Consider the following 27173-nt stretch of genomic DNA (forward strand, 5'->3'; position numbering starts at 1 on the left):
AAGGATGTTCATGGAAAGGGAAGAAACATCTACTTTGGAGCATTTAGATCTTGTTTATAGGCTGTTGTAAATCACTCGCAAAGTTGTGGGGGTTTGGTTTTGATTTGTTTTGTTTTGAAACCACCCAGAGTGGGAGCTCAAACTGCGCTACGCATTAGAATCACCTAGGGAGATTTCTGAACTCCTGGAGCCCAGGCTGCCCCAGACCAATGGCATCAGAATCTCTGGGGCTGGGGTCAGTCATTTTTAAAACTCCCCGGTGCTCTGATGTGCAGCCCAGGTTGAGAACCACTGGCCTGGAAACACTTCTCAGACTTTAATGTCCTTGTGAATCCCCTGGGAATCTGGTTAAAATGCAGATTCTGACTCAGTGGGTTTGGGGTGGGGCCTGCATTTCTAACAAACTCCCAACGAATGCTGTTGCTGTTGGTCTGTGGACCACACTTTGAGAATCAAGAGTCTAGAGCAACGGTTGGCGGAAGGGGGCTGTGATTTTTGCGCCCTAGGGGACACCTGACAACTTCTGGAGACATTTTTGGTTGTTACAACCAAGAGGAGGAGAGTGCTAGTGGCATCTGGTGGTGAAGGCCAGGGATGCCGCTAATCATCATCCTACAGTACACAGGACAGCCCCCACCACAGAGTTATCTGGCCCAAATGTCAATAGCGCCAAGTTGAGCCTTGGCATAGAGGGAGCTGTTTGTCTAAGAGAAACTAATCTCAAACCTGAGCCAGGACAGAACTTTGTGTTCTGGTGTGGTCAGTGGTCACTTCTGGGAAACATTTCTGATCAACTTTAATGAGATCAAGAGCCTCTTCTAGGAAGTTAGGTTTACCTGCCCCAATGAATTAGCCTTGTAACAAGAGTTTCATGATCACTTGTACCTGGTCTAACAATATTATCTAAACACATTTTTTTCCTCTTCCAAGTTTTTGAACAGGCTTTCTGAAGCCTCTTTATTAAGCAACTTTGAAATGAAACTTTGACATGTGCCTGCAATCAGTTATCAGAGAAATTGCTTTAACACCCTTTGCCTTGCCAGCCTCCAAGCTGGTTCTCAGGTGGAACCTGTCCGTACATTCAAATCGTGTCCACTGAGGGCCTACTGCGGAGACATTTTAGTAGCAGACTCTGCCTCAAATCCCAGCTCTCCTGCTCCCTCGCTGTGTCACATTGGGCAAGTTACTGAATGGCTGGGCCCCAGTGTTCCTCTGAAGTATAGGAAAACAAGAGTATCAAGCTCATAGAATTGGCATGAGGGTAACATATTACAGCATTTAGCAGAGTGCCTCCCACATAGTACGTGCTCAATAGATGCTATTGCTATTATTCTGAGACAAAGATCCCATAAAAGGCTTATAAATAAGACACATCCCTTCCTCCTCCTATGCCTTCCAAGCAAGATTCAGTCTTTGTCATCTTGGCTTCCAGCCCTTTGTGGTGCTGATGGTTGGGTGGTGGGTATCTAAATGGGTGGAGAGGAGAATTGAGAGGAGCAAATTGAGTCCCTATTAATATCCAACAAACCCATTGCCATGGACTTGATTCTGACCCATAGTGACCCTGTAGGACAGAGTGGAACTGCCCTTAGGGTTTCCAAGGCTGTAAATCTATACGGAAGCAGACTGCCACAGAGTAACTGGTGGGTTCCAACTGTCAACCTTTTGGTTAGCAGCCAAGCACTTTAACCACTGTGCCACCAGGGCTCCTCACTATATTAATATACATTTTTTTAAAAGGCAAGGAGGTGATTAAAGAAGAAAACAAGGGCTGGGGGATCAGTGGAAACTGGATTTCTTGGAAAGAAAGAAGAAAGCTTTGGGGTAAGAAACCTCTAGAATGAAGGGAACTTGGACTGATAGTGAATCAAAAGGATTTTTAGGTAGTTTTACTGTGTGTTTTGCAATGTCAAACTTTCTCAGGTGAAGATTTGCCTTCCTTTTTTGATTGCCAGGCCTTTCTTCCGAGGCACTTATGGGTAGATTGAAACCACCATACTTTTGGCTAGTAGTCGAGTACTTAACTGTTTGGGCCACCCAGGGACTCCAGATACACTTAAGAATAAGCCAGACAAGTTATCCCCCTTTGTGGAACTGAACATCTAGAAGGAAAACCAGATAATGCAATCCAAAAACCCACTGCTGTAGAGTCAATTCCGACTCATAACGATTCATAGTTCTATCAGACAGAGTAGAACTGCCCCATAGGATTTCCAAGGAGCAGCTGGTGGATTTGAACTGCCGACCTTTTGGTTAGCAGCCAAGCTCTTAACAACTGCGCCATTAAGTGACATCAATCCTCTCACCCACTGTACTGGGTGCTACTATGATGGGATGTGGATGCTTTATCCAGTTGAAGGGCAAGACATTTCAGAAAGAGCATTTAAACTGAGACCCCGATAATGAATAGAAGTTAGCCAGCTAATGGGCAGGGGAGGAAAGATTAGAGAAGAATATTCTGAGCATATGGAAAGGCCTAGAGTCAGCATTGCACCTCCATGAACTAAGAGCAGCTCACTAAGGTTGGAGCAAGGAATGTTCTGGGTGGACAGAAATGCAAAATGAGAAAAGACTGGTGAGTCTGAGCCAGTTAGTGCAGGCCCTAAGGGTAATGGGGAGGGGAGTCACTGAAGGATGTTCAGCAGGGGAGTGACATTATCACTGTTTTGTCTTGTTTGTTTGCTTTTTTTTTTTTTTTTTTAAAGCTCTGCTGGCTGCATAGCTCTGGCAACTAAAAATAAGTGAGAAAGGGCCTTGGGGAGTGAAGTACATAGGTCACTTTGACAGCTGTGGGGCATTAATGCTCCAATTCTTTGGTGAGGTCACCTGTGTGACAGCAACAAGAACAGTGGATGAATGGAATTTGCAAACCTTCTTTCAAGGTGAAGAGAGAGGTCAAACATATCAGAAACTCACAGCATTGATCCAAGGGCTCTTGCCTGAGGATTGAGAAGGGAGGCCTTTCCCCATTAGCAAAGGCCTGGGGGCTCCTCGCTGAAGCATTTCAGCTCCACTTCTCACACTTCTGGCCAGGGTTTAGGAAAATTCCCACGGGCCACAGTAAATCCAAGACAAATTACAAGTGACCACAGACTGCTGGGCAGGCAGTGGGAACTCACACCGAGCGCTCACCTGCCAAGTCACAGAATTTTGTGGGCTGGGAAGAATTTGAGCTGAAATAAGGCAGAAATGGACAGTCTCCCCAATCCATAGCTTAATTTATTGAACTGTATAGGAAACAGGCCTTGTGAGGGAGATAGATCCGTTCCTAACGATTTAACCATTAATAAAATCCTGCTATAAATGGAACTCAGGAGAAAAGGTAGCTTGTCAGAGGGCAAAGAAGAGCATCCCATTAGACAAAATAGGTCAGGCAGGGAGAGAGTTGTCATGTTTCCTGCCTAGTTACATTGATCTGAGATGACAGGCCTTGCCGGTTTGTAACAGATTGAAAAGGGATAGAGAATATACAAGAGGCTTCTTCCTTGTTGTTTCCTTTCTTAGAAGAGGGCTGTTTCAAAGAGGATCCGAAAAAGAAAAGATATATTTATCACAGTTTTGAGTTTTATGCTTAAAAGCCTGTGTATGTGTTCACAAACGTAAGTTTTTAACAGAAAAAAAATTCTGTGCTTCTCCTAAGGGGTCACTCTGGCTGAACTTTTCTCTTTCATCTGGGATTAATGAAACCCCAACTCCTGGGGAGGGTTCTTCCTTCCACTGGTTTGATTTTTGGTGATACGCTCTGCTTTGTTCTTGTTGTTGCTCTTGTTTTCACCCTCAGAAATCAAAAGAGACAGCAGGAAAACTGTTGCATATGGGAGCATGCCAAGAAGAGGGAACAGTGTGCAAAAGGCAAAAGTGATCCCTCCAGCACTGGATTTTTAGTTTGCTTGTGGATTTGCCTCCCCTTCAAGGTTCTACTTTCCTTTCTCTTTCTTTTTTGGATCTCTTTCCCCTAATGACTCAAGAAAGTGAAGGAAAAACTCCCCCTAGGGCTCAGGCTATGCACTTTGCTTGTATGTTGTCTGATTTATAAAGGCTTCCTCTGTTAGAAGCATCAGGGAAACTGGCTTCACATTTGGAAATAACTTTCCAATCTCCCCAAAGATAAACAGCAGTTGGTATTTTAAATAAATGTAAGAAATTGTGGGTGGTGAGGATCAGTGGGGTTGAAAGCAAAGCAAATATTGAAATATTAAGGCTATGTGACTTTGGGCAAATTTCACTTCTCTGGACCTCAGTTCCCTTATCTATCAAAAGACAGGTAGGCTGCTGTGGTCACCAGCCTCCAAAGTGGCCCCCAATGAGTCTTGCCTCCTGGTAGTCACACCCTTGTGTAGTGTCCTCCAACACTGAATATTGGTGACTTGTGGCACTAATAGCATATTACAGAAACAATGGGGTGCGATTTCCAAGGCTAAAAGATATTACAGCTTCTGCCTTGCTCTCACTTGCTCTGAGGGAAGGCAGCTGCCATGTTGTGAGGATACTCAAGCAGCCCAATAGGGAGGTCCCCATTGGAAGGAGCCCAGGTCTCCTCATATCAGTCATCACCACTTTGCCAGCAATGTGAGTGAGCCATGTTGGGAGAGGATCCTCCAGTCTTAGTCAAGGCTTTAGATGACTGAAACCCCCACCGACACCTTGACTGTAACCTCCTAAAAGACCCCAGGCCAGGAACCCCCAGCTAAGCCACTTCTGAATTCTTGACGCACAGAAACTCAGATAATATTTGTTAGTTGTTTTCAGCTGCTAAATTTTGGGTAATTTGTTACACAGCAAGAGATAACTAATACAACTGCTTTAGGCCACGTCCAGTTAGTATATTTTATGTGACAGTGAATAGGTATTATTGGTGGGAATTTTGAAAAGTTGGTGTTTCATTTGGCAAAAGTAGGATACTTTTCAAAAGTAGGATGCTTGCTGCCGTGTAGGACCATATTGCTTTGGGCATTTCTGAAATGAGGAGAAAAAGTGAGTAGCCAGATGCTAAACAGCTGGCATCCTCAGAACTCAAGTATTTGGCTTTATGGGAGCAGGCCACCATGGCTGGCTGACCTTGAACCAAAGCTCACAGTGCAACAGCTCAGCACCTCACAATTAGTCCTTAGCACCGCATTCCGAAAACAAAACCCACTGACATGTTTACATCCAGAGACTGAACTTATTAAAAGAAACTCCAATGGAATGGCGACTTACTTGGGCTCTCCTTTTAATGAGTCACTCCAAAAGGTGAAATTAGGATTATTTGGAGGGGACAGCCTCCCTGGCAGTTTTTAGAGGTAGATGAATTGAGGTGGGGGTTAAAAGTTGCCGAGTTCCTAGTTAAACTCAAGTGATTCTCCAGGGCAAGAGACATATCGGGAAAGCAGGGAGTGTAGAGAGGACCTCTGCATTGGTCTGGGTCTTGGCTGGACTAAATGCCATTGATGGTCCCCTGACCTGTGAGAATATGGCTACACCTCAGGGGGACACACGCAGCAACAATGATAATGCAACAGCACACTCACCAGTGGGAGCCTGAGTGTCTTAAGCCCCCTCCAAGCCCAACATGGCTACTGTTCTGGACCCACATGGCAGTCTGGATAACTTAGTCTGTCTTCCCCATGCCCTAGCCCAAACGGAGGCTGTGGTTCACTACTGATGGTGGTGGTTGTTAGCTGCTGCTAAGTTGGCCCCAGACTCATGGCAACCCTATACACTATGGAACAAAACACTGCCCAATCCTGTGCCATCTCCATGATAGGTTGCAGATTAGACTGTTGCGATCCATAGGGTTTTCATGGATGATTTTCAGAAGCAGATCAATCACCAGCCCTTTCTTCCTAGTCCGTCTTAGTCTGGAAGCTCTGCTGAAACCTGTTCAGAATCCTAGTAACACGCAAGCCTCCACTGAAGGACGGGTGGTATCTGAGCATGACGTGCATTGGCCAGGAATCAAACCGGGTCTCCCATATGGAAGGCGAGAGCTCTAACACTGAACCAGCAATTACCACTGGTCGCCCCTATAAATCAGTGTACATCTATGCTGCCTGGCTTTCCAAGAACACTTGACCGCTTTCCGCATTTGGAGACTTTCATCCTAGCAACCTTGTCATTCAACCAGAGAGATTATTTTCCAAGCAAGAAAGATTTCAGTCCAGTTTTTCAAGGGAGGATCTGAGAAACACTCTTTCAGTTCTTCTCAACCCCAGTTGCATATTAGAATCACCTGGGGATCTTGTGCAATATACTCATATCCAGGCTGACCCCTCCCCCAAAGATTTAATGGGTCGGGGTGGGGCTCAGGCAAGTCCAGGTGATTCTAATGTGCAGTCAGCACTGAGCCCACTGCTCTAACTGGCTACAGGATTGACTTACCCAACGTTTTGCTGCTGCCTGACTCTGGGACTAAGATAATTAGAATAAAAGTAAGGGATTCTCACCCAAAGCTCAAGGATGGACTACTCAGCTGTTCAGAAACTGGCTTCCATCTTTATGTCATAATATTTGAGAAATGTTATAAAGCTGCCTATCAGTCAGCCCAGCAGCTGTGATCCTTTGCTCCTGTCTGCTCTTGGACTTGAAGAGTGTTCAAATTTAGAATCTCTATTGGGTTGTGATTTCGTTACCTGGACATCCATAACAGGATGCTTGAATGAAGATTCCCAAACTTTGGCTTTTTGGTCTCTGCATATATTTGAAACTTGGCAGGGCCTGCCTTAGACATATTTCCAGAGAGATGGGGAAAATGACTTCTCTCTTCTCAATCATTGCATATGGGCACAACACCACATACTCCCCCAGGATTATTTAGCTTTACGTTAATTGCTAATACAACAATAATACCTGGTATTTATATAGAAATTTTCAGTTTCAAAACTTCAAACATATGATAACACTTCTAGAGAACTGAATATTTTACATTTTATAAAGTACTAACACTAAATGACAAATTAGGAAAGCTTAGAGAACCTTCAAATGTTGTTTCCTAAGACTGGTCCCAATATTCTCCTCTTCTCCTAACTCTCTCCCTAGATGATCTCATCCAACCTCAAGGTTTAAAATATCATCTGCAGGCTAAAGACTTCCAAATTTTTATCTCCATCTCAGCCCTTCCCTCAAACCCCAGATCCACATATTCAGCTGCCTCCCTTGCAAATCGCATATGCATCTCCACCTGAGCGTGTCCAAAATGAGAGTTCCCTTAACTCTTCCGTAGTTTGGCAAATGGCATTATCTATCCACTTGCTCATGCCAGGAAACTGGGGGTCAGGAGAGACACATTTTCTTCTCCCTCCAATCCACATCCAAATAATCTCAGGCTCTGTCAGTTTGTCTCCTAAATACCTATCTTTACAATCTCCACTTCTCTCCATCTACCCAGCTTCAAGCCACCATTCCAGTAATAACTTCCTACTTGGGCTCCTCATATCCACTCTTTTTCCTCTCCAATGCACTTTCCCCACTGAAGCCAAAAGAATCTTCTGGAGACACAAATCTGCTGTTTCATTCCCCTTCTTATAACCTTTCAGTGGCTTCCAATTCCCTATAAACTAAGCTTCAAAATCCTCAGAAGACCCACAGAGCCCTGCATAATCTCACTCCTGCCTAACCCTCCAGGCTTCTCTCCCCTCACTCACTAGGCTCCAGTCATATTTGTCTTGCTTCAGTTTCTGGAAAGTACCATATCCCTTCCCACCTCAGGGCCTTGGCAATGCTGTTCCCTCTAGAACACTCTTCACCCACTGTTAAACTGGATAACCCCTATTCTTCTTTCATATGGCTTCGTGTCTTTCTCAGGGATGTTTTCTTTTACATCACAGACTAGTTTGGGTCTCATATTTTCTCATCAAACCCTGACGTTTTTAACACATGTAACTTTCATATCATTTATTTATACAATCATATACTTACTGACTCCCCACCTAGTCTTTAATATCTGAGATGACAAAGACTATGCCTAGCTTGCTGATATCTTTCCCTTACTTAACACAGCATGTGGAATGGGAGTCAGCAAACTTTTTTCTGTAAAGGGCCAGAGAGTAAATATTTCAGGCTTAATGAGCCATACAGGCTCTGTTACAACCCTTCAACTCTGTTGTAGTAACGTGAAAACAGCCATAGACAATGCATAGATGAATGGGTGTGGCTGTGTTCCAATAAAACTTTATTTACAAAAATAGATGGCAGAATATATAACTACCTTACAATCCAGCAATTGCACTGTTGGGAATTTATCCCAGAGAAATGAAATCTATGTTCACACAAAAACTGATACATAAATGTTTACAGCAGCTTTATTCATAATAACCCCAAACTGGAAACAACCCAAATGTCCTTCAATGGGCAAACTGTTGAACAAACTGTGGTACATCCATACTCTAGAATCCTACTCAGAAATAAAAAAGAATGATTTACTGATACATGCAACAACTTGGATGAATCTCAAAGGGATTATGTTGAATGAAAAAATAATAATAATACCAAAAGTTTACATACTATATGATTCCATTAACATAACATTCTTGAGGTATCAAAATTATAGAAATGGAGAACGGATTGATGGTTGCCAAGAGTCAAGGGCAAGCAGAAGGGAAAAAGAGAGGTGAGTGTGGGTATAAAAAGGCAACACGAGGGATGTATCTTGACTATGGTGGTGGACACCCAAACCTATACATGTGATAAACTTGCATAGAAGTAAACACATAGACACACACACACAAATGAGTACAACTAAAACAGGGGGGCATCTAAATAAGATAGGTCAATTGTATCAATGTTAGTATCCTGGTTGTGATATCGTGCTATAATTTTAACAAGATGGTACCATTGAGGGAAACTGGGGAAAGGGCACATGGGATCTCTCTGTGTTATTTCTTACAACTGCATGTGAACCTACGGTTATCTCAAAATAGAAAGTTTAATTAAATTTAAAAAAAAAAGCAAGTGGTGGGCTGAACTTGGCCCATGGTCCCTGGTTTGCTGACCCCTGGTCTGGAACAGTGTCAGCACTTAATAAACAGTTACAGAAATTAATGTTGTATCAGCGAGGTTAAGTGACTAGTAGGTAAGATGAAGCCATTGACATAATTCCTCGTCCATTATGTTAGGATTGTCCCTCATAATCTACAAAGCACATTTCACCCCCACGGAGCCATGCTACATGCCACATGGAGAGTAAGCCTGGGTAGTTGTTAGGAGCCAGACACCTGTGAGTACTGGCTTCCTCACTATTTAGTTGTACACATAACCTTGCTGTGCCTTGGTTTTCTCACCTGTAAAATGGAGCTCTTACGTGCACTAGCTCATTTAAATCTCACAAGGTAAAGTGCTTAGAAGAGTGTCTGACCCTTGGAAGCACTATTACATGAAACCTGTGAGAGCCGGAACTCGACAGGACTGCCTTGTTTTTCTGGGTCTCACAAGTTTTCCACCTTTCACAGGATGCAGTCTTACCACTTTTCTATCACTCTCTATTAATGGACAATATTTTGAGTTTTCTTTCTCTGACAGGTTTCTATCTTACACAGGTTCTGACTTTCGAGGTTTTACTGTATAAGCATTAGTATTGCTTCATTGATGCTTGAAATATCAGGTTTTCAGCAAGGAAATTTCACCAAGATTCTCACTATACCTTTGGACACTAGATATAAAGTCTGGACTAGGTGACAGGATACTTAGGAGATTCTAAATGTCCAGACTTAAACAATCGGGATTGATGGCTCTGGCTCAGTGGTTCTCAAAGTGTGGTCCCCAAACCAGCAGCAGCAGCATCACCTGAGAACTTGTCAGAAATGCAAATTCTTGGACCCACTCCACATACTGAATCAGAAACTCTATGGGTCGGACCCAGCAATCCAAGTTTCAACAAGCCCTCCAGATGATTATGATGCCTGTGAAAATTTGAGAACTACTGCTCTAGGTCAATCTAAAAAGAGATTTCTTTGTTGCAGCCCACAGGATGCTGTCCTTGGTGCTGCCCTGTCCCAACTCTCCTCAAGGTTCCAGTTGTTGTTGTCAGCTGCCATTAAATTGGACCCCAACTCAAAGTGACACCATGCATAACAGAACGAAATGCTGCCCAGTCCTGCACCATCCCTACGATCAGATGCAGATTAGCCGGTTGTGATCCACAGGATTTTTATTGGCTGATTTTCAGAAGATCACCAGGCCTTTCTTCCTAGTCTGCCCTAGTCTGGAAACTGCTGAAACCTGTTCAGCATCATAGCAACACATAAGCCTCCACTGACAGACATGTGGTGGCTGTACATGAGGTGCATAGCTGGGAATCGAACCCAGGTTTCCCACATGGAAGGCGAGAATTCTACCACTAGAACTACCATTGCCCTCATAAGGTCTCAGAAATAAGGAATAGCTTGCTTCTCAAATTGACAGGTCATACATATAAAGCCAGCGTGGAGGAATAACTGTGCTATTGGATGCTAGCATGTGGACCTGAAATTATCTCAGTAGGCTGGGAGGGCCAGCCAAAACTCATAAAATTGTTCCACTGTTTAATAGAGATAGCTTTATTTTTACCTAACAGAAATTTCCGATTCAGGTTTCTTGGCATTTTAACTCCTATGTGTTTGGTGAGTCAGCATCAACTCAATGGCAATGGGTATGTATTTGGTGAGGTGGTCAGTGGTGGTGTGGGTATCCAACACCGCACTCCCAACTAGCTCCACGGTGAGCACTGCAGGACTGCAGCAAGTAATCGAAGGTTGACCCCAAGTACAAGAGGGAAGCTCTGCCTACCACCTCTTTGTATCTCAGAATTTGATTACCTGGTAAGAAAGTGTACCACTCAGGAGGTGAACCTGAGTCTGGAGTCAGTGATGAAGGGATGGCAGTAGGGCCGATGAGAAGGTCAAGAATCATTTCATTGCAGTTGCATTGCCATCCCTGTTGGTCTCAGAGCATTACCCACTGTTGTGTCTTATCTGGGCTGCCAGCTCCTCTTCCTATGCACTGGGGGCCCCTGCCAGCCAGAGGCTCTGAACCCACAGCTGGTGTGGGGCAGGGATTGCTTCTGGCAGTGGAAGCAGGTCCATAATTGGATTGGACTTGGCTCAGAAGGACTCTCCAGCTCTTTTTAGCAGCAAACTCTGTATATGATTCTGCAGAAAGTCCAGGACACTGTTTTTGGCTGTTGGTGACAATGGAGTGCTTTACAGAAGAGTTTACTTTAGGGTGATGATTTGGGGGCCATCTTGAAGTGAAATTTTTCCTAGGACCATTTGTTTGCCACAAGGTTTTTCTGAAATTAAGACATTTCAACTTGATTCCCAAACACTGGATCATATTTGGTGCGTGTGTGTGAGAGAGAGAGAGAAAGAGAATAAAGAACACAGTATGATTTTTTAAAAATAGGCACCAGGAAAGCAGTAAATGGGGTAGGAATTGAGATAGTAGATTTCCTTTGAAATATATGTATAAAATTGAGGTGTGTAGATTTACCCTAGATATTTTTCTGTCATTAAAAAAAAAAATTAAAAAAAGACTCTTATCTCCTTGTGAGTCTACCCGGAGCCATGATCTGCTTGATGCTGGCCCCGTGGCATGGCTGTAACAAATTCCCCCTTCTTGGCACTGGTTGCAGACTGTATGGCGATCCTACTTTTCTGATTAAAAGAGATTATGCCCATTTTCTACAGATGGGTTTTAATAGGCTTAATTAATAACTAGTCTTAAAATGAACTTTCTCTGGAGGAAGATAACATTAAATTCCATAATCTTCCACCCCATATGAAGTTGGAAAAGTCACATAAGAATTAACTGCAAACTCAATTCCTGCCCTACCTAACTCACAGAACTGTTGTGGGGCTTGAAAGAGAGAATGAACATGGAAATACTTCAGAATTCTTGAAATCATGTGCAAGGGCTTGCTAAAATTATTGCTACTATTAGCCCGTAGTTAAAAGATGTGATTTCATTTTTGCCATAAAACTCCAAATAACCCTCTGTTTCCTCATTGCTCGGCTCATGATGTCCTCCTACAAGGCTATTTCATAAAGTTTCCAAGCTGCCATGTCGCTTGGCACCTGTACTTATTAATAATTGCCTATGTTATTATTTCCTCCCTCTTTCTGACGTTACTTAAGTTGATAAGTAATGTCGACTTTGCAATAGTAGTGAAACATTCCTGTAAGATTAATATCATTGGAAATTGGATGTGACTGGGACACAAGCCAGCACAGAATGTCATCGAGATGCCCAGGGTATGTTTAGATTAATGTGGCTGTCATTTTATTTTCTGATCTATCTACGTATCTGCCTACCTACCTACCTGTCTACACACACACGTGTACATGCACATACATACATAGTCTGTGTATAAAAGATGACTAAAAAGACAAGCTACTCTTTCTGGCCATCAAGCCCATTTGAGATGATCAGGAAAATGGTGTATGAAACACATTGTTTCATTTTTCCTTGATAGGAGGGGAATGGCAGCTTAACTCTTCAAATATTTCTTAAACTGATTATCTTCAAAGAAACATCAGCAATTATAAAGCAGATGCATTTGCTAGTTAAATATGGGGGGGGGGAATCCCTTGAAATCTCCAGGGCAAAATGAAAGTGCTCAAGTGAAATGTTTGTAATTTTGTTGTCTCGAGACATAAGGGCTTTGGAAACAGAAGCTGCTGCAAGCTTTAAAAAATGGAACTGCAGTGCCTCCTCCAGGGAAAGGAGGGCACTTGCAGCTTAAAAGTCACCTCATGAACTGGATCAAGTGCAGAACAATTCAAGGCAGGAGGTGAGCTCATATTAGGCACAGAAGGTAAAGGACTTTCATTTTCAGTGAGGTTTGTTTTCATATTCCCTGAGGAAATATTCAATTACTCTTTATAGAATATTTCATTTAAAAACAAATAAATAAACAAAGCCCTGCCCTTGGAAGCAAGGGGCAGAGGGCTGAGGGCCTGGGCACACTCAGGGGACGGCAAAAGGAATGAAACACTCGTTGGATGCTGGCATGCACCAAGTGCCCCAGCTGAGTCAACTCACTGTCTTTGTGGTTTCCACTCAAGATTGGCATTTGAATTTCTATTTATAGACGTGGCTCAGAGTGATCAGGACTTGCCCAAGGTCACGGAATTGCTACGTGTGACATAACTGGAAGAGAACTGCAGTGTGTCCAGCTCTTTCCATCATGTCCAGCACCCAGGGCCTCCTGCAAGGTTGGCAAGTAGGCTGCAGGATGCCTGCCCAGACTACCTCCCACAGCATGGCTGACTGCGGAGTGATCGGCCCACTCCTGCCCTCAGCACACAAGCTCCAAACCCTTCTCAACACAGCCACTACCAATGCAACTGAGAAGACGCTCCAAGTGAAGCCTCTTTGCCTTCCCTGGCAAGTAGGAGCACAAAACTGGGAAATAGGAGACTGGGATTTCAGACTGGGTATTGACCTTGATTCAGTTGCTTTCTGGGACTCAGTTTCTATTCCTAACAGATAGAGGACCTTAAATTAAGTTCCTTCCGATGGTAATACTCGATCGTTAATAATAATAATAGCCCCACTGCACTGAGGACTTTCACACATTATGCAATTCAATATTTCTCAACCTTGGTACTATTGACATTTGGGACTGGATACTTCTTTATCGTGGTGGGGGCTGTCCTGTGTACTATAGGATGCTTAGCAGCATCCCTGGTCTCTACTCACTAGAGCCAATAGCACCCACTCCCAGGTGTGACAACCGAAAATGCCCCCAGACACTGCCAAATGTCACCTGGGGACAGAGTAAAAATCACTCCTACGAGGTAGGTATTTTTCTCATTTTTCAGATGAAGAAATGAAGGCATAGAGATTATGCAAACTCACAGACCAAGGGATTAGCTGAGCCAAGGCATGAACCTAGGCCTGCATCACCTCTGAAGTGTATGCCCTGCAACAGTTCTTTCTGTAGAGTGTCTGTTTTTACAACACCCTGTCTAGAACTTGGAGCCCTGGTGGTGCAGTGGTTAAAAGCTATGGCTGCTAACCAAAAGGTCGGCAGTTCAAATCCACCAGCTGCCCTTGGAAACCCTATGGGGCAGTTCTACTCTGTCCTGTAGGGTTGCTATGAGCCAGAATCGACTCAATGGCAACTGGTTTTGTCTAGAACTTTGTCACGTATATTCAGGGGCCTCATTCCTGCTGCAACCATTACGTGGCAATATCCCCTCTCACATCCTCACCCAACTAGACTGTTCCTTGAGGGACATTGTCTACTGCTAACCCAGTCATGCCTGGCACATAGTAGGTGCGCAGTTGTTCATTAAATAGATGTGTGGATTTATTCCAGTACTATAATCCTTCCCATGCAAATCCACTTTGTGCTCTTAGTTTGCATTATGAAGAAAACAGTTAATTCAGTGAAGGTAAATTCCAACTAGCCTACGTGCAAAATGATTTTTCTTGAAAAACCCATTGCCGTCGAGTCAATTCCAATTCATAGTGGCCCTATAGGACAGAGTAGAACTGCCCCATAGGGTTTCCAAGGAGCAGCTGGTGGATTCAAACTGCTGACCTTTTGGCTAACAGCCCAGTACTTAACCACTGTGCCACCAGGGCTCCTCAAAATGATTAGGAAATGAAAATTAATTGAGTCGAAATGAATGGATGTTTGAATACCCAAAATTTAATAAACCTGTTGCCTCTGGAACAGAAAGGCAGCATGGTCTATCAGTTGTGTCCAAAACTGGGGGTCAGGCACACACTGGGCAGTCAAATGTATAGTCCTGGTTAAGGATGAGAGCACCGCTGCCAGCTCAGGGCAGGGCTTCTGGGCGGGAGGAAGCACCACTGTCCTTCCTGCGGAAGGACCCTGGTATCTTGCTGTCAGTAGGCCATGATTGCTTTCTGCAGTTTTTCCAGCAGTCAAGATGAATGGTTCTGAGCAGGCCTGCCTGCAGGAAAGAGACTCCAATCTCTCGACTGCTTCATAGAAATTTCTCTCGGTGAGAAGCCAACTGACCCACCCTACCTGGGATTAACCAGCCACCACCGGCCATCTGCATAAAGCCATAAAGCGAGGGTGTGGAAGGATCAGTTGGCAGGCAGGCAGGGAGTGTGGCGAGGGGGTGCGAGTGAAATTGGAAAGTCTTGATTTGCTCCTTGCTCAAATAACACAGCATGTGGAGGAAGTTCAAATAAGCAGCGCTGTCACGATGCAGCCAGGCCTGATTAGACAGCCTGTAATTCCCTTCCCAGCTTTCTGCGTGGGCTGCGCACAGCGGGAGAGGGAATGAGAGAAAAGGAGTCATGGGCAGGAGAGGCTGCAGCGTGATGACACAGAGATGCCTGACAAGCGCTAGCTCCTCCCCGGCCACAGGCTGCTCCTCCGAGGTTCTGGCAGCCCGGGCAAGGCCGCCTCCTGCCCAGGATGCCCACATTGGGGCTGCTCCAGTTGGCTCTTCTTCTTCCCCTTCCCCTCCTTTCCTTCTCTTTCTTTGCTGCTCTGTCTCTCTTTCATGCTTTCTCAATATTTATGAACATTGACCCGTGCTTTTGGAAAGACCAAAAAGAGCAAATGATTTGTGATTCTGTGCAATGTTTTGCCTATTAAATAGTGAACCAAGGTAGACACTCTGTCTGACTCATATTTGAATCCCAGTGCCTGAGATCCTCAGCACCTAGTGCATACTTGATGCATAATAAATGCTTGTTGAATGAATGAACGAACAAATATGTCAACACTTGTGGTTCAGTGTTCTTTGTGGAGGTGACCCTTTCTACAGTCTCTTTAGCCTCTGCTTGTTTTATTGCTATGCAACACAGTGAAACATTTGCAAAGCCTAGAAGCCTATAAATAAAAGAACATTCGTGTAAAAGGCGGTGGGTGACAGTGATTAAAAGGACGGCTGTGAGGATGACAGATGAGGGTTTGCATCTCACCTCTGTGACTTACAAGCTGTGTGATCTTGGACAGTTATGTAAGTTCTCTTAGCTTTCATTCTCCCAGAAACAAAATGGGCATTACAGAATATACTCCATGTGCTCAGCGCGAGGAGTAAATGAAATGAAGTATGTGAAGCACAAGACAGTGTTTGGCATATCAGGAGCATATAATGAGTAGAAATGCTAATGATGACAATAAAATTATGATATTGATGTTGGTGGCAATGATCACTAATGCTTCACATTTATATTTTAAAAGACTCGTGAGCTGTTAAGATAAACTACTGCTTCCTGATACGTTTGAGATGAAAAAATAACCTACAAAAAAAGAGTTGTGTTTGAGGCCTAATACTGTAACTCAGGAATAATCCTACCATAAATATTTTTCATTTACCAACTGACAAAAGAACCATATTTAAGAGTGTTTTTTTTTCTAAGTCTCTAATTACTGTGAAGATACTATAAACATTGGGTATTTAATTGCTATCCTTCGTTACTGTTTTAATTTCTGTAAGATGCAATGCATTGATTGCCTGGAAAGCAAAGTTTGCAACAAGTTGTACGTTGGTCCTGACATCAACCTTTCAAGCAGATGAAGCGAGGTTTCTCAGTCTCAGCACCACTGACGTTTAGGGCCGGATAATTCTGTGTTGTAGGGGGCTGTCCCGTGCGTTGTAGGATGTTTAGCAGCATCCCTAGCCTCTACCCACTAAATGACAGTCCTAACCTCTGTTCCTCAGTTGTGACATTGCCAAATGTCCCCTGGGAGGTACAGTGGCTCCAGTTGAGAACCAGTTGAGCTGGAGTAATAAGTTCAATTGCACTGGGAGCAGGGCAAGTACCTGCTGTAAGTGTCCTTTGACCTGAGGAAATCTACCTGCCAGTGTCCAAGGTTCTATAGAACAGGATCCTGCTTCACCTCTGCCTTCGATCAAGCGGGCTGGAGCAGATGTGCTTCTCTGTTCTCCAGTCTACTCCCCCAAAGCTCTGTCCCCAATTCCAAATCCCTCCTGAGGACTCACATACTAGACCTTCCAGATTTCTGTTTTAATAGAAACCATCCAGGTCACTTGTGTGTGTTTGCTGTGGAGAGCATTGTGAGGGCCCTTAAAGCAACTGCCACAACCAACTCAAAGGCTCCTCGCATTCACCCTCAAGAGTTCTTTACGCCCACACGAGCCGGTAGCCAGGGTCCAGAACAAGAGCTTTGCCAGGCAGGAAAACAAATGAACAAAGCCTTGATGCAATTCAGAACCACTGCAGAACTTGTCTCTATCCTAACCAAGTGAAGAGCAGGAAAAAAAAGAGTATCACAAATCAAAAGAAATGTGGCTTCACAAGAGAGTGACAAATCTCAGTATAAAACTGTTTCCTTCAAAGAAAGTGAATCGAGTTTCTGTAATTGGGTCAAAGCATGGAATAATTCAGAATTGAGGACAAAAAATTTCCAGCAAACCACAGAGAGGACATTTGGAGGAGACTTTTTTTTTTTTAAGTTTAGTTCTACGTAAAACAATAAATCAGTCCTCCGTCTTCTGGCAGAGGGAAAAGATTATGAAATCATGATAAGTCAAAGACTACGAAAAATAAGTCATCTTAATTCTGAAGGCGGCGACATGAAAAAATATTCTTATGATAAAATGTAAAGTAGAGAAAGCAAGATACAGAACTGTACAAGTGCTATGATTGATGCTGTATAAGAAAAAAGTCAAAGAAGGACCAGTTCCCATTTACTCAGTCTAGACGTACTTTCTAAAATACATCTCTCTAATTCTTCACAACCACCCTATGAGGGAGGCAGCATTTTCTGCTTTTTATGAAATGAGTAAATAGAGACATAGAGCTCACAGTTACAAAGGTAGTAGGTGATCAAACCAAGTCTTCATGACCTCAAATTCCACATTCTTAGCAAGTTTGTTATACTGCATCCCATATATAAACCCAGAGGAAAAAGACTGGAAGGGAAGATACCAAAGTGAGTATTATGCTAAATTGGTGACCTTATGGGCAATTAAAAAAAATTTCTCAGTTTCTGTTTGTTACATTATTATATTGTTTATGCAATTAGATTTTTTTAATTTATTATGTTTTACCATTTGAAAGGGATGATATTTCAATTCACACATCAATTTAATTATCTGCAATTTTATGCACATATGGGTTAAGTTTACTCTGAGATGGTAAAGCATATGTTTCCCAAACATGGAGCTGCTAATATTGGTTTGATTGGTTGGTTATTGACTTGAGATCTTTCTTCTAATATAGGCTATAAATTTCCCTCTAAGCATAGCTTTCATTACATCCCATAAGTTTTGGTATGTTTTATTTTCATTTTCATTCATTTCTAAGTATTTTCTAATGTCCTTTGTGATTTCTTCTTTGACCCACTGGTTATTTAGGAGTGTGTTGTTCCACATATTTGTGAATTTCTCAAATTTCCTTCTGTTATTGATTTCTAATTTCATTCCCTTGCGGTCGGAGAACATACTTTGTATTATTTTTGTCCTTTTAAATTCACTGAGGTGTTTGTTTTATGGTCGAGCATATGGTCAGTCCTGGAGAATATTCCATATGTATTGGAGAAGAATATGTATTCTGCTGTTGTTGGGTGGCATTTTCAATAGATGTCTGTTAGGTCTCGTTAGTTTATAGTGTTGTTTGAGTTTTCTACTTCCTGTTGATCTCTAGTTCTTCTATCCATTACTGAAAGTGGGGTTTTGAAGTCTCCAACTCTTACTGTTGAATTGGCGATTTCTCCCTTCAGTTCTGTCAGTTTTTGTTTCATGTATTTTGGGGCTCTGTTGTTAGGTGCTAAATGCAGTTTTCATCAAATCTCTGGGCACATCCATTTGCCCTCCTGCCAACACTCTCAAAATTAGCCCTTGGATCAGCAGGAACAATGATGATGCGTAATGCTTAACCTTTAAGAGTAACGAATACCTTATGTTCTTCTCCATCAGAGATGACATCTCCATGGGCTATTGGTTAATACATATATCTTAACTTGACGCAGATGTTCTTTTAAAAAAATAAAGCCAAAGAATTCTTGATAATTAAATTATTTTCTTCTGGTTTTACACATTTTCTCCCTTTCTGAGGAATATGAGCCAAATTTGACTTTTTCCCTAACATCTCACATTTCTGAGCCCATTACTGATCATGGTCAACAATGTTACCTTCAGCCCTCGCTAGAGAAGTTGGTCTTGCTTTTAACTAGTAATTTCCCTAAGAATATAGGGACTTGGAAAGTCTACAAGAACACATTTCTGGGGGACATCAGACTTGATGTGGCCAGGGTGCCTGTAACATTCTACAGACATGCTCTGTGTGCCCAGTAGGGACCAGGTGTCCCTCAGCCTTTAAGGAGCTATATCATGGCATCGTGAAGAGGATAAACAAGAAAACCAATATATTACAATTTGCTAATTATTGTGATAGCGTAAGCAGAAGATTCCAGGAGTGGGGCACACCTCCCCCAACTGGGCAGTATGATGGTCCTTTTGAGATCTACAAAATCCCAAATCCAGGCAGATTGCTGACGTGGGGCATGGGCTAGAGACTAACTTGAGATTCTGGGGCTGCTTATGGGTACACAGGGGTTGTAGATCACTCCAATTCATTCTCACTTATTGCCCTACAGCAATGTTTCTCAAAGTGTCATCCAAGGACTGGATTGCCCTCAAAAGACTTGCTTTTGTCAGTTCTTAAAGGCAAATGGGGATCATCAATTTCATAGGTTTTTACTTTTAAACGTGACCAAAGGCTACTAAGTTATTAAGAATCACTACAATTTTGCATTGTTCTGTGTCCCTAGTTTAGTATGTAATCCTGAGGTCTGGCTGCCACACAGCCTGTGGCCATGCTGCAATGCCCAACACAGAGAGGAGGAAGTCCTACAACTTTTCAGAATGACAGTTTATTTCCAGTGCTTCAGCAGTCTTAGGGTTTTTAACTGCTGCTATCCTTGTGTTCATTAACATAGCTGTAGAGTTATTCTTAGGCTTTACTTTTGTGAATCATTTCTTTTTCTTGCAATTGCTTCAGTGTTACCACTTTGATACTTATTTTGTTCCTCTCCAGTTCTTTATCACTGAGTTCTTTTACTGCTGAACAAGAGAAGAGATTGTGGAAGAGGGTTTTACGGTCTTGTCTTGTTCTGCCCAAAGAGTTTAAGAACTATTACCCTAGAGGAACTATTTGGTCTCACCAGGCTGCTCTGTTAATGGTGTCCTGGACATTCCATGTGTCCAGAGGTTATCTCAGAGTCTTTGTTCAAATGTTTCATTCCCACCACCTCCTTGAGATTGTCCCAGACCGCTAATCATCATGAGTTTCCTGTCTCATAAGTCAAAACATTTATTATCTCTACTGCCTACTTATTAGTGGATCATAAACAGCCATGTGATACCTTGAATCACTGAACTGCTACATGATTCTTGAATAGTTATATAACTTCTGAAGTATTTAATTTTATTTTTCCATCAAGACTTAAGTAGCCTAAGAGCAGGGACCAGGTTTCATATATATATATGAGATAGATACATCAATCTTAGCACAGAATGAAGAAAGCTCTCATGTTACAAGGGTTCTTTCCTGGGCACCTGTGGTCTGATCTGAGAGTGGGGAGGGAACGGAAACGGATACAGAGTCTGTTTGGACACCAGCCCTGAGCAGTTCTCCAGGTTCCCCCAATCCTTGTCCATGAAGTCCAAGGTGGCATGTGCTGTAGTTACAAGCAGGCAAGGTGACAGTGGATTCTGATGGTGGACATGGGGGATTCCTGTTAATGCAGCAAACAAGCAGGCATGGGAGTGTCGGAGGTTGCCTGGTTTTCTGACTTTGCTGATGGTCCTGCCTCTTCATCTGGTTCCTGGACTTGCTTAAATCACAACCTGGCCACCTTATATCATAGCCAGGAGAATCCTGAGAGTTATATGGCTGAATACCCTACCTTCCCTGCCCCAGCCTGTTCCAGCCTGGCTTGGGGCCCCATTTGAGATACTCACTCTTGTGTTACTTGGTTTTGACTCGAGATGTGCTATCTCTGTGATGCCTGAATTTGGCTCTTGATTGGGTCCAGGCCCTAACTCCTTTCCATAAGCCTGATTCCTGATCCCTTACTGGCCAATCGTTGGCCTTTCTGGTTCTTGTCCCACAATATTTAACCTATTTTCATGAATAAGTCTAGCCATGACACATGACATGGAAAGGATCTGGAATTCCACGTAAAAGGAGGCATTGACCTCAGTTGTAAGGAGATGCTGCTCTGTCTAAAACAGTATTGTAATAATTATAACCTGGATTTTGAACCTTGGGTCCCATGGTTTTCACAGTGTTTGACACTACGGACTTATTCACCCAATCTTCAAAGCAACAATCTGGTTGGTCATATAATTGGACAATACATGGTGAGGGTGGGTGATGAAGTGGTGGCCCGAGAAAGAGGAAATCAATCCAACTAGTGATATGTTAAATGATGGCTGGGCCAGGGTATTATTGCTTAAGAGTCCACTGAGTTGATCCATGTTAAGAAATGTTCTCCCTCTGTGACCAAAAGCCACAACCATGGAAGTCTTGAAATCTCAGACATATTTGCAGGAGAAGAATGGATGAGTCAAAAGTAAGCCAGCTTAATACCTCTCTTACAAGAAAAAATATCATTCCTTGTCTTAAAACAATGACTGTACTCATTTGGAATTCAGATCGATTACCCTGACAACTTACATTTTCGCATTCCTGTAAGAAAAAGAACAAATAGGTCTTTCCTATTTGTTCAGGAGAGAAGAAGCATTAAAGTCTTGTTTGAGAAAATGAAGTAAGAAAAAATTGTTCTGGATACTCTGGTACCTTTTTAATATTTTATCAAGTTGTTTCCCTGTAACCATAGATCCAAGGCTGTTGAATCAAGTTCACTGATGAATAACACTGCAAGATCCTCTCTGAGCTAATTTCAAAACAGCCTTCCTTTGAATCTTCAAAATCAAGTTCTTCTGAAACTGGAACTGGGGTTAAATTCAGGTCAACATGGATTCCATAAAAGCAAAGCCCTTTAAAGTTTACATTAAAAATTCATGTGCCTAACTGAACAGCCTTGCTTGGGTGATGATAATAAATATTACAAAAAGTTAATTCCCTTCTCCAGGCTTTCTCACAAGGAAGTTCTGCAGCTTCATCCCAAGCATATTGGAATATTTAATCTCAGCTTGGCAACACAAGTAGGACTGAGGATAATGATAATAAAACATCAATTTGTTCCATTATGTCATAAATAATAACATGTGCAAGTAGTTATGCTTCAGGTCAGTTCCCTTTCATGTCACTCGGTCCCCATCAAAGTCCCTGGAATTCATTCTATGGCCATAGAACCCACTGCGTGTTATTCTTACCCCTTTATTCTTTTATGTAACTGTGTTGAAAACACTAGATACCGTTCTTTTATTTTCACTTGAAAGGACTCCTGTCTTTCTCTAGGCTATAAAGAAATTGTTTCGGCAGAACTAACTTGCAAATGCACCACTAAATCAGCATAAGCATGACACAAATAACACTGCCAGGACAAGGTGGATTGTCTCACAGAACGTCCTGTTCTGGTTTATGTTTAGAGTAGAAGGCACAGCAGGGCCCCATCGCTGTGCTTGCCTCTGCCATCTCCATGGTCAGGAGAGTAAACTCTTAACACCAACAAGGAGTGTGCAATGAACCTGTACTGTGGCAGCAAGAAGAAGGCTCTGAAGCAGTATAACAAGTCGTTAATAGTACTAACCTTGAAGTCAGACCCTTTTTTTAGCTGCATGACAAATGGGGAAAATCACTTAGTATTGCTAAGACAGAAGCCCTGGTGGCGCAATGGTTACGTGCTCAGCTGTTAACCAAAAGGTCGGTGGTTCAAACCCACCAGCCGCTCCATGGAAGAAAGATGTGGCAGTCTGCTTCTGTAAAGATTACAGCCTAGGAAACCCTATGGGGCAGTCCTGTTCTGTCCTACAGGGTCACTATGAGTCAGAATCAACTCAGTGGCACACAACAACATCGCTAAGGCTCATCTCAAGAATGGGGACACTAATTAGGTGTCATGAGGCTTAAAAGAAACAATGCTCGGCCCACAATAAATGCTTAATAAACTGTTTCTAGTGTCCAGCACATAGCAGATGCTCAATAAATAATAGCTGAATAAGTGAATGAATGAATGAGTGGACAATTAACCAGATAAATGCCTGTTTTATGTTCCCAGTATAGACTCCTCTCCTCTAGACTTAAAGTTCTGCTTCAGAAATGGAATAGACTGTGCATGGAGGGCAGGGGGTGAGGGGGTTCAGTAATTTCCGATAAAGAGTAGATTTGCTCCTAGGGACTCCTAGGAAAAAGAGCGATGACTTGGGCTAAATTCCGTACTCCTCCTGCTGGTACAATTTCCATTCCAGTCCACAGGAGCAGGTCTGCAGAGGGCAGGGCTGACCCTTACCAACCAAAAACCAAACCCATTGCCATCGAGTTCTTACTCACAGCGACCCTATAGGACAGTACAACTGTCCCCACCCACCCCACTGCTGTCAAGTCGATTTCGATTCATAGCGACCTTACAGGACAGAGTAGAACTGCCCCATACAGTTTCCAAGGTTGTAAATCTTTATGGAAGCAGACTACCACATTATTCTCCCACGGAGTGACTGGTGAGTTCGAACCACCAACCTTTTGGTTAGTAGCTGAGCACTTTAACCACTGTGCCACCAGGGCTCCTTGAACTGCCCCCAGGGGATTGTTACTGAATGGATCCAATAAAAATGAAGAGAAGGTCACAGGTCCTGCCAGCAGTGCCTTGTCAGGCACAGACAACATCGAGTTGGGAGTCTACCTTTACCCACCCACACCCAGAGTCGGTACCAGTCTCCCTGATCTGCCTTGCACACCTGGCTTCCTTGTTTCCCAGCCTGAACTCCTAGGGCTCTGTCCCCTTTATACTTCCAAACCTCCTCAGCTCCTTGCTCCTCTGATCCTCCGGCTCAGGAATGGCTCATCTCTCTTGGTGGTATCTGGTATTTGGGTGGGGAAACTGAGGCATGGAATGGTAGAGGGCTCCCTGGGCCCCAAGATCAAAGTCTCCTGACGTTCCCTTCCCAAGCATCTTTCCTCTCCCGACCACATCCTTCCCAGCTGAGAAGGGTGATCAGAAAGAGGATGGCAAACAGACATCTTCAACGGATCTGTGACTGGTATGGAATAAGAGAGGCCCAAAGCTCAAGTTTGAGTACCAGAAAAGCTTTGCGCTAGAAATACTGGTCTGAATTGAAGGCCACTGGTACTTAATTCCAGACTCCTTCTGTGGAAGGCGTCCTTAAACCATCTTATAGTGGTTGGGTCGTTTTGAGACAAAGGAAATATTTTTTTCACTCACCTTTTTTCTTTCAACTACTGTTCAGCTTTGGGGACATATTTCAGTTCACTTTTAATATTCTGGATCTCCAATAGGTTGACTGCAGGAAGTTTCTTCGCCCCTGGAATTGGCTTCTTCTCCTCATCCAAGGTGGGAGGAGCACCCTGAAGACAAAGGAGAAGAAATTCAACTCTTTGAAGAAGACATCTGGTCTCCCTGGGTCACGGACATGAACCAGAAAGAAATTAAAGCAAGAATCATGTCTGAGTGTGATTCTGGCACCGCGACTTCCTCTTGTGCTGCTGAGACAGCCTCAGAGTTCCAGTGAGATCTCCTGAATTTTACAGAGGAATGTGGAATAAAGTTGGGAAAAGAAAACAAGGGACTTCCACACAACTTAGAAAACAATGGAGTACTGTTTAGAGTCTGATAACTCATAAAAACTACCACTAGTTAAAAGGATTGGTGTTTCCAAGAGAAGAAACTTACAAGATCAAAGTTAACATGGTATTATATGAGCATAGTATGCCTGAACAGCTGGGATTTGTAGAATGTGAATGCAGGGCTGGGGTGCAGGGGCTGAAAGCCTTTGTTGCAGTGACATCTTCGGGAAGCATAAATAAACTAAAACTGATATGAGCAATCCGTCTTTGAATATGGGCAAGAGGGAGGGCGTGAGAGGGCATGACAGAGGAGCCCCTGCGCTCCCCTCCTGCTTTGGGAAGTGTTTCAAATGCCCTCCCATTTAAGGTTTTATGTTGCAGCTTTAGGACAGGACCACATCCTATACTTTTTTGTGGCTGCTCCAAGGCGTGGCAGAGTGGTGCATAACTCAGCTTGTTGATTGTTGTTTACCTGATCAATCCTGAGACTGTACCATAGTGACAAATCTATGCCTCTATGTACATGCACCACATACATGTACGGTAACTATATAATAATAAAATCAGTTGCTATGTGTGGCTTATAAAATTCCAAGTCATTACTACAGAAGAAAGTTCATTGTTACTCCATTCCTCATATTTGCTGGGGGTGGCATATTCTCTGCTGCTCTGGAAGGAAGGTATGGAGGAACATTTGATCACCGTGGCAGCCATGAGAACATGTCTCTCAGATCAGTTTACTGCAGGGAAGGGAACTGAATGACAGCCCCAGCTGCTTCACCCTGAAATCCACCCATCTCCATCTCCACGGTGAGGTCATGCTTCCCACGGCTGCTCCCGCCAATGGCTGAGGGCAGCAGGCACAGGAAGGCAGGCCCATTCCTGGGAGGCGTGGGACTCCTCTGGTGAACAACTTTGGCTCATGGACTCCCTGATGGTCTTGGGAATTTTCTCACAGCAGCACAGCACTCTAAGGTGTTTCTGCCCAACCTTCCTTCCTGCCCGTTTCTTCTCCATTTCCTTCCCTTTCTCGAGCCTACATCACTGGTGGTCTGACAACTCTCCCAGACTCCTGCGGCTCCCTCCCATTTTTCCTCACAGGTATTTTCTCCAGTAAATACCTTCCTGTCTAATCTCATCTTTGGGTCTGCTTCTTGGAGGACCCAGACTAACACAATCACCCATGCAAGAAGAGACTTGCAGAGCTCCATCTGCTTGACCAACAATTGGGCGAACCAATAGGGTTCTGGGAGAATGAAACAAGAACCAGTATTTTTGCCTCAGGTTCAAGCCCTATACCCCACCCAGCAGAACTAGGGAGCCTGTAATTAGGCATTAAAGCTATGCTGTGTTTTAGTCCCCAGCTGGCTCCTGTCTTGTTCTCAACCCAAAGGGAAAAGGAAGAAAGTGTTCAAGCTTCCCCAAACTCCAGCAAGTTACTTGGTAGACACGTCCTTTGTAGAAATGTTTTTAAATTGCTCATTTGAGGGGATGAGTAGAAATATAAAATATTGAAGTGCTGTTCCTCTGTTAAGGGCTAATGGTTTTTCCTATAGTCATCTTTTCTGAATCTGGCACAGAGCTGATAAAATAGCAAACATGTGTCACCCACACAAAATGATAAATTAACTTAATGTAGACCATGCCCATCGTAAAGATCTGGAAAATATTGTTTCCCTAGGTCAACATACAGAGCTATAGGATCAGCTCTTTTATCATACGCGAAATTCATTCATTTATAAATGCAGATGTAGAAGCAATCACTAAAACAGTTAATTATCCAGGTGGAGGACTATGTATTCCAAAATGTTCTTTGCAAGGCTTTTGGAAAGAAATCTTTAACAAGGCTAGCAAGTGGTGGTTATTTTTTTTTTTAATGTGTATAGCAGTGAGATGAAAAATGTTTCTTCACTTACAAATGTTCCCATGGTTGTTAGGTGGGTAGAGCTTAATAAAGAAGCATGAAGGAGAAAAATGTCTCCTATTCCTTTTGTTAAGTTCCTGGGTAAGACACATTCACTATCTTTTAACATCAAAATGTGATATATTGGCAAAGTTAACATATAAAGTCAATGTGTGTAGTTGTACATACAGGTGCAAAGATTTATTATGTGAGCATACACAGATTAATAATGATAATATTTAATATTAGCCACTTTCCTTTCAAGTTATTAAAACCTCAATGGACTGTGTTTTTTATTATTATTTATCAAGGTAAGACTTTTAGCACTTGATTTAGTAAGGCTGCATATAATAGAAAAGTATAAATGGATATATTTAATAATTAGACATTATGATAGTGACTCAGGAAGAGGGTAGTGGTGGTACATTTTCTTAACTGAATCTCCTCTCACCTTTTAAAACATAATGGGAATCAGATTCCATTTCTTCTATGAATGCCTTACTACAAGAATTAAAATTAATTAAAGGCATGGCCAAACAGGGTTCCAGATGGTCCCATATGGCTAGGCACATTCTTTTTTTCTTTCTTAAGCAGATATTTGAATTGAGAAGGGGACATGGAAGAAATTCATTGGTTTAGACAAAGA

General features: G+C 42.9%; 1 protein-coding gene across 1 annotated transcript in view; it reads right to left on the reverse strand.

Annotated features, from left to right (window-relative positions):
* The window catches only part of SMPX (small muscle protein X-linked), a 57702-nt gene that overhangs the window by 11044 nt on the left and 19485 nt on the right, over positions 1-27173 (reverse strand). Inside the window, exon 4 of the mRNA XM_004382844.1 lies at positions 24263-24405. Within this exon, the coding sequence (XP_004382901.1) occupies positions 24277-24405 (129 nt within the window). The 3' untranslated portion in view covers positions 24263-24276. The remainder of the gene's footprint in view (positions 1-24262; positions 24406-27173) is intronic.

This window comes from Trichechus manatus, unplaced genomic scaffold (genome assembly GCF_000243295.1).
Source record: "Trichechus manatus latirostris isolate Lorelei unplaced genomic scaffold, TriManLat1.0 scaffold00100, whole genome shotgun sequence".
Classification (NCBI taxonomy): Eukaryota; Metazoa; Chordata; class Mammalia; order Sirenia; family Trichechidae; genus Trichechus; species Trichechus manatus.